The 14,076-nt window shown below is 55.5% G+C and overlaps 2 protein-coding genes across 7 annotated transcripts in view; one reads left to right on the forward strand and one right to left on the reverse strand.

The window, feature by feature from the left end:
* The first annotated feature begins 20 nt into the window (after positions 1–20).
* SLC39A5 (solute carrier family 39 member 5) lies at positions 21–8,512 on the forward strand. Of its 6 annotated transcripts, none has more exons than XM_050749156.1 (13): positions 21–206; positions 461–538; positions 912–981; positions 1,286–1,643; positions 3,398–3,581; positions 5,492–5,654; positions 5,826–5,995; positions 6,229–6,369; positions 7,059–7,155; positions 7,245–7,409; positions 7,594–7,674; positions 7,813–8,003; positions 8,254–8,512. In XM_050749156.1, exons 4-13 carry the CDS (start codon positions 1,357–1,359, stop codon positions 8,395–8,397), a joined length of 1,623 nt encoding a protein of 540 aa, XP_050605113.1. In that variant the 5' UTR covers positions 21–206; positions 461–538; positions 912–981; positions 1,286–1,356; the 3' UTR covers positions 8,398–8,512. The 6 variants fall into 6 exon arrangements, with proteins under 6 accessions (XP_050605113.1, XP_050605114.1, XP_050605112.1 ...); XM_050749157.1 differs by having other exon boundaries at positions 912–954; XM_050749155.1 differs by having other exon boundaries at positions 461–491.
* ANKRD52 (ankyrin repeat domain 52) overlaps positions 8,473–14,076 on the reverse strand; it is a 20,533-nt gene continuing 14,929 nt past the window's right edge. The window contains exon 28 of the mRNA XM_050749127.1: positions 8,473–14,062. Coding sequence (XP_050605084.1) covers positions 13,812–14,062 — 251 coding nt within the window. The 3' untranslated portion in view covers positions 8,473–13,811. The remainder of the gene's footprint in view (positions 14,063–14,076) is intronic.

The raw sequence follows: 14,076 nt of genomic DNA on the forward strand, positions 1-14,076 counted from the left end.
AAGGTGGGGTGTCTCTAGAAGGTGGAAGGAAGATAGGTTACAGGTAAGGAGGCCTAGGCAAAGCAGACCTGCCCCTTTAAGGTAGTGTCCCTCCCCTACCCCCTCCCTGCAGGTGACCCTTGCCCGCCTGCCTGCCTACCCCCCCCAGCTGGAACCAAGAAGGCTGTGTCCCCCTTCCTCTGGGTGTCCTTGTCTCCTGCGATCAGGTAATGCCAACCTCAACCCCCTGGACCAGTCACCCCTATTAGACTTCGCTTGCCTCATTTTAGGCCAGGTCAGACATCAGAGGGGAGCCCAGATCCTTGTTTCCTCTCCCCCACAGGGCTTCCCCTTTCTTGGTCATTGATCCCTAGAGCTCTGGCTCTTTCTCTTCTTGGGGTGAGAAATTGCTAAGAACAGTTTATTTCCCATGCATGCATCTGGGCTTGCCACTGATCTGCCTTTTCCCCCTCTTCCCCAGGTTAGGGACACCTGGGTCCAACCTTCCCAAGGTATATGGGGATGGGGGTTGGAGATGAAGTTTAGTGCCAGATGTAAGGTAGGTGGGGTGGAAGTACATGCGGGAAAGGGCTAAAATGGTACTAACTGTGTTAAGGATGGGGTGAATTATTTAAGAGGAAAAAGACTAGGCCCAGGTTCTCCTTAGCCATGTGGCTTTCCCAGGGCAGAGGGTGGCCCCTCCCTACTCAGGGGCCCAGCAGAGACTGACCTTTGACCCCCACCCCAGAGACCAGTGAACCATTAACTCCTCTCTTATGTGAGCCTTCACACACTGGCCCCACCCCTGACCCCGCCCCAAGGCAGGTGGGCTAGGAGGGGGTGCGTGTGCATCTTAGCCTTCTATGTGACGTGGCCTCCGATCCACCTGGACACTTGGAGGCTAAGCCTGGACTCCCCCCTCCCTGACTCAGGAACTGCTTAACATCAACGGCAAGGTCTAACAAGGGACCTGAGGTGACAGCTCTCACATTGCCAGTAGGGGTGAGGCCCTGGGGATTGAGGGGGGATAAAGAGGTGGGGCAAAGTTGAGGGGTGGGGTTTAGGGGACAAGGAATGGACAGTCAGCTCTGGATGAAGTATGGGGAGAGCTCCGAGTCAGGGAGGTGCTCTAGGAACCGGCAAACAAGAGGCTGCTCCCGAAGAAGGCAGTGTGAAGGGAGAAAGAAGGCTGCAGTAGGGGCTGCTGCTGGACTCGGTGGGGAACAGGTGTAAGGAGCTCTGGCTCCCCCAGGGACCCGAGCTGGAGAGCAGAGCAGCAACTCCAGCCCATTCGTTCTTCTTCCAGGGCACAGTCCTCATGATGTTTCGGGGAGAATAGGAGCCAGAACCTGAGACCCTAAGCCATTCCCCTCACCAATGATGGGGTCCCCAGTGAGTCATCTGCTGGCCGGCTTCTGTGTGTGGGTCATCTTGGGCTGGGTAGGGGGCTCAGTCCCCAACCTGGGCCCTGCTGAGCAGGAGCAGAACCATTACCTGGCCCAGCTGTTTGGCCTGTATGGAGAGAATGGGACGCTGACTGCAGGGGGCTTGGCGCGGCTTCTCCACAGCCTGGGGCTAGGCCGAGTTCAGGGGCTTCGCCTGGGACAGCATGGGCCTCTGACTGGACGGGCTGCACCCCCAGCTGCAAACAATTCCACGCACAGGTACTGACCCCTTCCTCCACTCCACAGGGCCACATCCCCCAGGTTCTCTCAGTGCTTGCCCCCAGTTACCTCGTTCTGGCTTCCTCACAAGATCCCTGGAGTTACAAATTCTTCAGAACCCAGCTCCTTGGTATCTCTTCAAAACCTCTCATGCCTCTATTGCCTTCTCTCTCTTTTTGAGACGGGGGGGGGGGGGTCGCATTTTGTCACCCAGGCTGAAGTGCAGTGACATATTCACCACTCACTGCAACCTTCGCCTCCCAGGCTGAAGCCATCCTCCCACCTCAGCCTCCTGAGCAGCTGGGACCACAGGCACACACCACCACACTTGGCTAATTTTTAAAATTTTTTGTAGAGACAGGGCTTCGCCATGTTGCCCAGGCTGTTCTCAAACTCCTGGGCTCAGCTCAGCGATCTGCCTGCCTCAGCTTCCCAAAGTGCTGGGACTACAGATGGGAGCCACCACCCTAGACCTCCATTGCCTTCTAATTCTCTCCTCCTCCAAATCTCTAAGCCCTTAAATTTCTTGCTCTTAGTATCACTGTTCAGTGTCTCTGGGTTAATTTGGCTCCAAATTCGTAGCCCTTTCTTTTTCTTTTTTTTGAAATGGAGTTTTGCTCTTGTTGCCCAGGCTGGAGTGCAGTGGCGCTATCTCGGCTCACCGCAACCTCTGCCTCCCAGGTTTAAGGAATTCTCCTGCCTCAGCCTCCCTGGTAGCTGGGATTATAGGCATGTGCCACCGCACCCAGCTAATTTTGTATTTTTAGTAGAGACGGGGTTTCTCCATGTTGGTCAGGCTGGTCTCAAAGTCCCGACCTCAGGTGATCTGCCTGCCTTGGCCTCCCAAAGTGCTGGGATTACAGGCATGAGCCACTGCACCTGGCAGCCCTTTCCTGGCAGCCCTTTCTTTTTTCTTTTCTTTTCTTTTTTTTTTTTTTTTTGAGACAGAGTCTCACTCTGTTGCCCAGGCTAGAGTGCAGTGGTGTGATCTTGGCTCACTGTAACCTCCGCCTCCCGGGTTCAAGCAATTCTCCTGCCTCAGCCTCCTGAGTAGCTGGGATTACAGGCACACGCCACCATGCCTGGCTAATTTTTGTAATTTTAGTAGAGACGGGGTTTCACCATATTGGTCAGGCTGGTCTCAAACTCCCGACCTCAGGTGATCCACCCACCTCAGCCTCCCAGAATGCTGGGATTACAGGTGTAAGCCACTGTGCCCAGCCATTCGTAGCCCTTTTGGTTGTCCTCCTTTTTTTTTTTTTCTTTTGAGACGGACTTTCGCACTTTTTGCGCAGGCTGGAGTGCAATGGTGCAATTTCGGCTCACCACAACCTCCACCTCCCGGGTTCAAGCGAGTCTCCTGCCTCAGCCTCCCGAGTAGCTGGGATTACAGGCATACACCACCATGCCTGGCTAATTTTGTACTTTTACTAGAGATGGGGTTTCTCCATGTTGGTCAGGCTGGTCTCGAACTCCCGACCTCAGGTGATCCGCCCACCTCGGCCTCCCAAAGTGCTGGGATTACAGGCGTGAGCCACCGCGCCCGGCTGGTTGTCCTCCTTTTTTCTGTCCCCCCAGTGGCAGAAAATGGACAACTCTCAGATCTTCCTAAGAATGACATTCCATAGTTTCTGGGTCCCAGGATCTCCCGTCAGTGGCTAGTTTCCTCTTTCCCCCTAAACTCCCTGGGAGCCTCTCAAAGCGGGTTGATAGAGAACACAAGGGAGGCTGACTTGCTGTCTCATCCATTCCAGGCCGCAGAACCCTGAGCTGAGTGTGGATGTCTGGGCAGGGATGCCTCTGGGTCCCTCAGGGTGGGGTGACCTGGAAGAGTCAAAGGCTCCTCACCTACCCCGTGGGCCAGCCCCCTCGGGCCTGGACCTCTTTCACAGGCTTCTGCTGCTGGACCACTCATTGGCTGACCACCTGAATGAGGATGTGAGTCTGATGGTCTCTAAAGGGGAAGGAGCCATGGGATTAGATGGCCTGAAATGTTTAAATAATCAGGTTTTTTTTTTTTTTGTTTTGTTTTGTTTTGTTTTTAAATCCCAACATGGGCCAGGTGTGGTGGTTCATGCCTGTAATCCCAACACTTTGGGAGGCCGAGGTGAGCGGATCACCTGAGGTCAGGAGTTTGAGACCAGCCTGGCCAACATGGTGAAACCTCATCTCTACTAAAAAATACAAAATTAGCCGGGCGTGGTAACGGGTGCCTGTAATCCTAGCTAGTTGGGAGGCTGAGGTGGGAAAATCGCTTGAACCCGGGAGGCGGAGGTTGCAGTGAGCCGAGATGGTGCCATTTGCACTCCAGTCTGGGCAACAACAGGGAAACTCCGTCTAAAAAAAAAAAAAAATAGCTGGGCATGGTGGCACATGCCTGTAATCCCAGCTACTCAGGAGGCTGAGGCAGGAGAATTGCTTGAACCCAGGAGGCAGAGATTGCAGTAAGCCGAGATCACACCACTGCACTCCAGCCTGGGTGACAGAGCGAGACTCGGTCTCAAAAAAAGAAAAAAAAATTCCATTGTTGTCTTAGGGGATGCTATTTCAATAGTGAACTATGTTCCCTCTGGGATCAGAGCAGGTGAGCCCATATCCAGAGCTCCAAGACTCAGTTTAGAGGAATAGATGGCAAAGCAGAGAATCTAGAGAAGCAGCCCAGGATAGGATCTGGATGGTCACCTGGAGAGGAGAACTGCAGGGAATGGATAGCCGTCTTCATCCAGAAAGACAGAGAATATGTTCTACTTACACCAGAGGGCAGACAAAGCTGCCTAACCCTGATGGAGGTCCAGTGAGTGCCCTATGCAGGAAGCATTCAAGCTGAGGCCAGATGAACATCGGACAGGGCTGTTGAGAGGGAGGTTAGATGGCATTTTAGGGTCTTTTCCCTTTTAAGATTCTGGCATGGAGAGCTCTAGTTTTCCAACCAGCTTCATTTATCAAATCAATGAAATGATTGAAATGATCAGGGTTTGGAGGGGGAAATGATGACAATGCTCACTAGCACCCAGTTTGCATCGAATTGAATACCTGCATTGGACTGAATATTTACTAATAATTAATACACATTGATTATAAGTACCCTTGGCCCCAGTCCCCAAGACACCTGCCAGTAGGAGCAAAGGGGACCCTGGGAGAGACCCAGGAGTCTATGCAATGGAAGGACAGCTGTTAAATATTTTTTTTTTTTGAGGCAGGGTGTGACTCTGTCACCCAGGCTGGAATGCAATGGCGCGATCTCGGCTCACTGCAACCTCCACCTCCTGGGTTAAAGCAATTCTCCTGCCTCAGCCTCCCAAGTAGCTGGGATTATAGGTGTTCACTACCATCCCCAGCAATTTTTTTTTTTTTTTGAGATGGAGCCTCACTCTGTCGCCCAGGCCGGAGTGCACTGGCGTGATCTCAGCTCACTGCAACCTCTGCCTCCTGGGTTCAAGCGATTCTCCTGTCTCAGCCTCCTGAGTAGCTGGGACCACAGGCGCACACCACCATGCCCAGCTAATATTTTGTACTTTAGTAGAGATGGGGTTTCACCATGTTGCCCAGGCTGGTCTTGAACTCCTGAGCTCAGGCAATCTACCTGCCTCAGGCTCCCAAAGTGTTGGGATTACAGGCCTAAGCCACCGCACCCGGCTCATCCCCAGCTAATTTTTGTATTTTTAGTAGAGACAGGGTTTCACCATGTTGGCCAGGTTGGTCTAGAACTCCTGACCTCAGGTGATCCACCTGCCAGGGCCTCTCAAGTGCTGGGATTACAGGTGTGAGCCACTGCACCTGGCCACGTGTTAAAGATCTGAGTCATAGTTCCTGGTGATTCTCCAATGTATGAACCTCAACTCCCCTAGTGTCTGAACGGCTCCCAGCTGCTGGTCAATTTTGGCCTGAGCCCCGCTGCTCCTCTGACCCCTCGTCAGTTTGCTCTGCTGTGCCCAGCCCTGCTTTATCAGATTGACAGCCGTGTCTGCATCGGAGCTCCGGCCCCTGCACCCCCAGGGGATCTACTATCTGGTCAGCAAGTAGGAGTGGGTGGGGGGCTCCCTGAATCCTGGAAGTGGGGCCCATGCCAAGAAAGGAGGCTCACTGGGGTCCTGCCTCTCCTTGTAGTGTTCTCTCTGCCCCACCTTACATGTGGGACCCTCCTCCTGCCCTGGCCTAACTTCAGCCCCTGATTCTCCCCAGCCCTGCTTCAGAGTGCCCTGGCAGTCCTGTTGCTCAGCCTCCCTTCTCCCCTATCCCTGCTGCTGCTGCGGCTCCTGGAACCTCGTCTACTGCGGCCCTTGCTGGGCTTCCTGGGGGCCCTGGCCGTGGGCACTCTTTGTGGGGATGCACTGCTACACCTGCTACCGCATGTATGTGAAGCCCCTTCTTTGAACCCCTGGCCTCCATGGATCTAAGGTATCCCCAGCCACAGGACATCCCCTCCCACTTTCCATCACCTCCCACATCCTACTCCTGGATCCTGGCTTCAGCTCACAGCTGCCTTCAAGTAGAGCATATGAGCAAAGGCTTGCCACCACCCATGCAAGGGGACGTTGTTGGGTATAGGGGCTTCCAGGGTCTGCCCTGACCTTCTCTCTGTCAGGCACAAGAAGGGCGGCACACAGGACCTGGTGGACTACCAGAGGAGGACCTGGGCCCGGGGCTGTCAGTGCTCGGAGGCCTCTTCCTGCTCTTTGTGCTGGAGAACATGCTGGGGCTTTTGCGGCACCGAGGGCTCAGGCCAGTGAGTGATACCCTTTTCTCCTCCTTCTGCTGAAACCAGAGTCCCAGTCAAGAACTGGGCCAGGCTGGGCGTGGTGGCTCACGCCTGTAATCCCAGCACTTTGGGGGGCTGAGGCGGGCAGATCACAAGGTTAGGAGTTCGAGACCAGCCTGACCAACATGGTGAAACCCTGTCTCTACTAAAAATACAAAAATTAGCTGGGCGTGGTGGTACATGCCTGTAATCCCAGCTACTCAGGAGGCTGAGGCAGGAGAATCGCTTGAACTCAGGAGGTGGAGGTTGCAGTGAGCCAAGATGGCACCATTGCACTTCAGCCCAGGTGACAGAGTGAGACTGTCTCAAAAAAAAAAAAACAAAAAAGAACTGGGTCAAAAAGCCAACAGAGGAGCAGTGTGTGCTCCTGGATCTCCGATATTTGCCTGGTGTGCAGGACCTATCGGCTAACAGGGAGTGGATAGGGGCTCCTTAAGCACAGACCCAGGACTTCTGGCCAAATGGCATCCTCTTCTGAGCTCAAGTCAACAAGAAACAGAGGGGAGGTGCCAACCTGGGAAGAAGGTAGAGGCCAAAGAACATCCCAGGTGCCAGAGGTGGAACCAGGTGTTCATTTTCCCAGCTTGTGGCCTGGCTTCCCCTTAGTCCCTGGCTCTGCTGCCTCCTCCACTAGGAGGGATACCCTCCTATTTCAGAGATGCTGCAGGCGAAAACGAAGGGATCTCGAAACACGAAACCTGGACCTGGAGAATGGCAGTGGGATGGCCCTTCAGCCCCTACAGGCAGCTCCAGGTGACTAGAGGAGAAAATTTGAAGAGTAGGTTTGAAGCTCACAGTCCTTATTTGCAGCCACCAACACTGTCCTGTGGTTCTTCCCGCAGAGCTAGGGGCTCAAGGCCAGAGGGAGCAGAACAGCCAGCACCCACCAGCCCCAGCCCCTCCTGGGCACCAAGGCCACAGTCATGGGCACCAGGGTGGCACTGATATCACGTGGATGGTCCTCCTGGGAGATGGTCTACACAACCTCACTGATGGGCTGGCCATAGGTGTGAGGGGTGGGAATGGAGGGAAGCAGGTCCAAGGGGAGGCCAGGGTTCCTAGTTATCCGCTGGGGCTAGGAGAGGGCCCTGAGGAAAATGGGGAGAGGATGGGAGGACCACAGAACACAGGAGCCTGCTTCTGAGGAGACATTTCTTCTGGACTGACAACTTCCAACCCTGTTGGCCCCAGGTGCTGCCTTCTCTGATGGCTTCTCCAGTGGCCTCAGTACCACCTTAGCGGTCTTCTGCCACGAGCTGCCCCATGAACTGGGTAGGAATGGCAGGAGCAGGGCGGGGTGGACTCCAGAAAGGAGACAGCTCCAAGGGGTAGAGCTTGGAGGCTGGCGGGTGGCATGGATGAGGGGCACCCCAGCTTACTCCCTCCCATCTTGTCCTCTGTCTCCAACAGGTGACTTTGCCATGCTGCTCCAGTCAGGGCTGTCCTTTCGGCGGCTGCTGCTGCTGAGCCTTGTGTCTGGAGCCCTGGGACTGGGGGGTGCAGTCCTGGGGGTGGGGCTCAGCCTGGGCCCTGTCCCCCTCACTCCCTGGGTGTTTGGGGTCACTGCTGGGGTCTTCCTCTATGTGGCCCTTGTGGACATGGTGAGAGATGTCGGGTAGAGCGGAGAAAACAAGGGCAGTGGGGAGGTGGGAGTGGAGGAGAGGGAGGTAGCAGTCCCTCCGCCTCTACCATTAGCTCCTGGAAGGGCATCAGACCACAGGCCCGCAAAAGTCTGAGAAACAAGGGACTGAGGTGTTTAGGCGGGGGCTGCTGATGCTTTTTGACACCCTTCCTCTGGTGTTGAGAGGTCAGGGGCAAGGCCAGAATCCTGACATCCTCTTTTTCTTTCAGCTACCAGCCCTGCTTCGTCCTCCGGAGCCCAAGCCTACGCCCCATGTGCTCCTGCAGGGGCTGGGGCTGCTGCTGGGGGGCAGCCTCATGCTTGCCATAGCCCTGCTGGAGGAGCGGCTACTGCCCGTGACCACTGAGGGCTGACGGGGCCAGTGGAAAGGGGTCAGGTTGCCCTTCCTTCTCCCCAACCACAGGAATGGAGGCGGGACACAGGGCCAGTAGGAGCAACAGGATTTTAATAAACAGAACCCATCCCAAAGCCATGACTACGACAGTTGTACTTGCACCAAAACAGCATAGAAAACCAGAGTGTGGTGGGAGGACCCGAAGCCGGTTGGGGGAGGATGTGAGTAGGGGCCTGGAGGGCGCAGGGTCATTAATCTGCGGGGAGAGCATTGTGCTTTAGCCCAGGAAGGGGAGGGGTGGGGCAAATGCACCGAGGTCCCCACTTTTTCCTGCTGCCCTCGGCACCCTGGGGATGCAGGCATCTGGGCACATCTGCCCCTTATTGCTGCCCACCAGCGTTAAACGCCCCTGATCCCAACACTAGCACCACAGGTGGTTCCGGGGCAGGGAGAGGCAGGAATGGGAAAATTGCTTAGAGAAAGATTCCACTAGAATCCAGTGAATTGTGCTCAGTTCTCTTTACTTCCTACAACCGAGTACATGGGTCACAGGGTAGAGGGTGCAACAGGACATGGAACATGCCCCTCCGTGCCCCCCAACACACACCTGCACACAGGATGGTGGTGTCTGCAGCATCACAGGTCATGCAGGGCTTGGGGAAGGGGAGGTTCACACACACATAGATGCCCACGGCGGGTACCAGACAGAGAACACCCCTGAATATACACAGCTGTACATGGGGAACCCCCAGGTCCCCACCCCAACCCTCTCCCCTGTCTTGCTGTCCCCCGCAGGGGAACTATATTGCTTTGAGAGAGCCACCCCAGGGGCTGCTCTGCCAGGCACCCTCCCATCCCACCCACCCCCATTTTGGCACATCTGCAAGACACACAGCAGCGAGAGTAGGCACCCTCCCTTCCCAGGCTTCTGTGGCCTGGAGCTGGGGAAGGGGGCAGGAGACTTAATCCTCCATCCTCCCCTAACCCTTCCCAAACCCCTGCCAAACCCACTCCAGTCAGAACCCACCCCTACCCCCCAAACACACATACAAAGCTGAGCTATCCAGGAACACAAGGGAAACAAGGAGATTGTCCAGGGTGGGAGCGGAGGCAGCGGGGGAAGAAGACTGGAAGCAGAGACCTCCCCCACTGTTGGGGGGGCAGACTGGCACAACAGCTACTTTAGTGCAATTGGAGAGGGTGCCCAGAGTGAGGGGTGGAGAAGGGAGGGAAGGCGCTCCCCAACTTCCCTGGGGGCAAAGTCAGGCTTCCAGATTCCCCAGGGAAAGGGCCTAGCAGGAGTGGGTGAGGGCCAAGGTGGATCCTCTGGTCACCCACCACCCTCTGCCCTCCCAAATGCAGTGACAGTGTCCCCCTCACACCTAAGTGGGCAACAGCAGCCTTGGAGTCAGTACCTTCAAGTAATTCAAAGAGCAGACCCTCCCCACCCCAGCTTCACCCCATCTCTGGGATTTGGTCGCTTCTCTAGGGGTTGGGTTGGGAGGAGGGAGCCCCCAAGGCAGACCCTTCCCTCTCTACCTCCCACTTCCCAGACCACTGGGCTTGGTCCTCAAAGATTCCTCACCTCCGCCCTTGCCCCACCTGGGTCAAGGCTGCAGAAGGCTGGAGCCACCACAATTAGAGGGGAAGGGGCTGCTTTGTTCCTTATCCCTCCTTCTTAAAAGGTAGGGTTCAAACTAGGCGGGACGGGGGCCCATACTGGTTTGCCCCAGGAGTAGGGTTTCTGGGCTAGGGTCTGTAAGGCTATTTTCCTTTGCGGTGGGAAGGGGAGGTAGGGGATGAACACTGGGTATGGGAAGTGGGTGAGAAATGGCTGAGAGGGAAGGAGGAAGGGGCCTCCCCGCTGGAGCAGTCACTGGAGTCATTCAGACAAAAACACTCACGTGCATAAGATACACAGCGCGCAAACTCAGCCCTGCCAGCCCAGCCCCAATCCCACCTCTCAGGACCCCTTCCAAGACCCTGGAGGAGGTTTTGGGGGTACAGCTGTAGAACCGTTCACTCTGGCCCCATCCACCCCACCCCCAGCCTCTTCTCCCCTTCTAGGTCCAGGGAGTAAGAAGGTGCTCGGGTGGGCAGACAGTGGTGGAAACAGTATTGAGTTTTCCTTTGGTTACATATTGAAGGCAAAGGTGAGCTGGACTTACAGTCAAAACGGATAGGGGTGAGGAAGGAAGAGGGGCCATGGCTGGGGTTGGAGAGGGAGGTAGGCCCTCCTCAGCCCCTCCACCCCAAGAAACACGTCTACGTGGGGTGGCAGTCCCTCAGTCTCATCTCTCCCACCCCCCACAGCACCAAACAAAAGGAGAAGCCCCCTCCCCCAGGGGCTGCTCCCCACCCCAACCTGGGCTGTACATTCAGTGGTTTTCAGCAGTCCTATGGCTCAGGGGGCCACGGGGCGGGGGAGGTGGCCCGTCAGTCTCAGTGGACAGTGGCAGTGACCCGGGTCTGCTGGTCCTTCCTGGGACCCACAGTTTGTGCCATTCGTTTTTCTGAAGGATATAGTACATGACCCTACCAGAGCCACCGCCCAATCAGAAATAGCTCCCCAAAAATCAGAAACTAAAAACTGGCTCTTTCCATCTCACCCTCTGATTCACACGTCTGTTTCCCTGTCTCCTATGTCGCCCTCGCTCTGTTTCCTTTGCTGGGACCTGGGGCTGCTCCCAGGGTCCTCACTTAAAATAGGCCTTTTCACAAAAGTGCTTATTACTTGAAGCAAGTGCTTTAGAGCTGCGGTGGGGAGAGGGGGAAGGGGGAGGGCAAAGGGAAGGCGCTGTTCCCTCCCCACCCTCTCCCGTGAAGATTGGGGGGCATTCTGCCTGTTTTACTTCTCCACACCCGTTTAAGTCAAAGAGGTTTAAAAAAAACTTAACATTAAAATAAATATGCAGTGGCCATGAGAATGGTCAAAATGCTTCAAAAAACACTAGGGCTGGGGAGCCCAGGGTGGGGCGTGGGGTTTCCTTTGGCATAAGGAGAGGAGGCTGTTTGTCCCCCAGGCTTCCTCACAGCCACATATGGAGGGATAGAGGACTCCCCACCACCTCCCAGCACTGCTGACAGTGTGCTGAGGGCAGCAGGGAGCAGACAGCCCCCAGAAATCTCATCTAGCAAGACAACGGGGCTCCTAACAGACACTCGGATGCTTCCCGCCATCACCAAACGTCGCAAAAGGAGAACACGACTCACACTCCGCGAGTTCTCTCTGGAGGACCCATCTCCTCACTCCCCTTGCCCCCCACCACCTAATTCCCAGCACCAAGATGAGAAGGAGGGGGTGGAATGGGAAGATTTCAGGAGAGAGAATTGAAGGGAAGGCAAGCTTTGCAGAGCCAGCAGGGTTGGGGATGGGGGCTGCAGCCCTTAAGAGAGGTCACATTGATTGTCATATAGGGGAGGACACGGTGTGGAGGGAGGTGGGCAAGAGGGGCGTCACAAGGCCCTTTGGCTTTGAAAATAAAAATAAAAACTAAAAGCTGCACAATCCTTCTCATCAATAATGGTCATTTGGAAGCCTTGAAATGATTTAGGAACTGAGGGTTGGGAGAAGCAAGACACAGAGACAGGGTATCAAAAGGGACCATGGAAAGATAAGGACTTGGACATACCCCAGGCTTCTGGAAACCAGCATGAGGTATGGTTAAGGGTATCCATTGGGGAGGGAGGGGGTCCCTGGGACGCCCCCCTCCCCTCAGCCCACCCTTGACAAGGATGGCAAGACATTCAGGGTATACAACTAAAAGATGGGTAAGACTGTGAATAAAGCAAACTTGGGTAGGGGAGGGAGGCTGAAGGATCCCCTCAGGGGGAGACCCTGTACTGTGTAAACGAAGCCTGTCCAGTTCTCAGGGGACAATACTGATGGCAGCCAAACTGGGCGAGGATGCACTGTTGGGGCGGAGGGGGCATGACCTCTATTCAAGTTCTGTGTCTTGGCCCCTGGCTGAGGTATTGAGTGTGAGGAAGGGAACACTGGGCTGCAGGAGTGGGTCCAACTGTCCAGGAGGCTGCACTAGGAGATGGGTGGACAGAGCACTTAAAGGGACCAGGGCCAAATTCAATGCTACATTTAGAGAGAAAACTGCCCCCTCTTCACTCCAGCCCAGTTTGGCTTTTGGGGTGCGACTTTTAGAAATCTTACCAATGCAGCCCCTAGCTCAATCCCATCTTTCCTCCCTGCTGGGAAGGCAGGGACCAAGCCCCAGTACCTATTCATCTCTCTCTAGGTCAGAGCTTCTTCCTCACACTGGAGGGGAAGCCTGGGTCCCGAGTAGCCACGGTCCCTTGTCGGCCCTGCCCCTCCTACCATCTTTGGCTTCAGATCAGGAGTGACTGGGGCAGTGGGTACTCTTGGACATAACGGAAGGTGGTGGCAGATCGGGAGCACAGATAAACTATGGGCTTGGGGGCACAGGAGGAAGAACATGGTCTCTCCCTCCATATACATGCAAACACATGCCTGAAACACAGTGGACATACTAGGGCTGTGGTTTTGAAATGGGCAGGAAATTAATTTGTTTCTTCCCCTAAAGGATAAAACATTTACTTAAAAATTCATGACAAGCCTCAAAGTTCAAGGAAAGGAGAGCCAGGGCAGGAATGGCCACAGGCTCTGCCCTCCCAAAAGAAGATAAAAGAAAGAAGCAAGGTTAAAGTGCGTGGTTAGGGGCCAGGCTAGGACTGGGAGGGAAGGGGGAGGGGGCAGGCTGTGGGGGCAGAACCAGCCCTTGATTTGCATATGAGGAGCCAGGGGAGAGTGCAGGATTGGGGCCCAGGTACAGTAGTTGCTGCTTCAAGTGTTTTGCATTTGAACTTTAGGGGTGATAGGGTACAGAAGTGGGGGAAAAGCTCCAGGCCCCAGTGCTAAATATCCTCCCCCCTCATCCTCTAGCTGCCCCTGAAGGGGGAGGGGGACACCCCCAGAGTGCTCACACAGTACCAGAAATTAAGGCTTCTCACTGCTGCGGGGATGGAGGGACCGGCCGAGCAGGGAGGCAGTGATGGGTATGGAAGAAGAAGGGATCTGCCTGGCAGCAGGGGCAGGGGAGAAGAGGGACACAGAGAGGAGTCCCCAGGGAAGAGTCAGGGGAGCTGGCAGCAGAAAGAGGGAACCAAGAGATGGAGTCAAAGAGTGGGGGAGCCAGGCATTTAGCAATCATTTTGGGACACTTGGCAGAAGGGGTCGCCCTGGGGGTACCAAGGGCCTGGGGTGCTCCCTGTCAGTCCCAGACCCCTGCCAGGCCAAGATGGTGTGGCAAAGGGGTGAGCAGCTGCTCCCCAGGGCTTCCTTCCCCTCCGCCCCCTCCACCCAGTCGTGTTCTCCTTTAAAGTGCCCTAAATGTTTAGACTTTTTCTAAATAAATAGAATTAGATATCAAGCCACCGGCGGGGGAGGGATACTGGAGGGGGCTACTCAGAGTAGCAGCCGTCTAACCCAATGGCGCCGGGCCGCTCCTGGCTATAGGGGCAGGAGGCCCCATGGGGCAGGGCGCCGCAGCCACCCACCGTCTTGGCAGCTGCAATGCTGCAGTTCTTGAGCAGGCTGAAGCTGAAAGGACTGACGGCGTCCTTAGGTGGGAAAGGCTTCATGGTGGAAAGGATCAAGGCCAGGCAGTCCGCCACATCTTTGTTGGGGGCACAGGCCAGTGCTGGGGTGTGACCTGCAGGGCCAAGG

This window comes from Macaca thibetana, chromosome 11 (assembly GCF_024542745.1).
Source record: "Macaca thibetana thibetana isolate TM-01 chromosome 11, ASM2454274v1, whole genome shotgun sequence".
In the NCBI taxonomy this organism is placed as follows: domain Eukaryota; kingdom Metazoa; phylum Chordata; class Mammalia; order Primates; family Cercopithecidae; genus Macaca; species Macaca thibetana.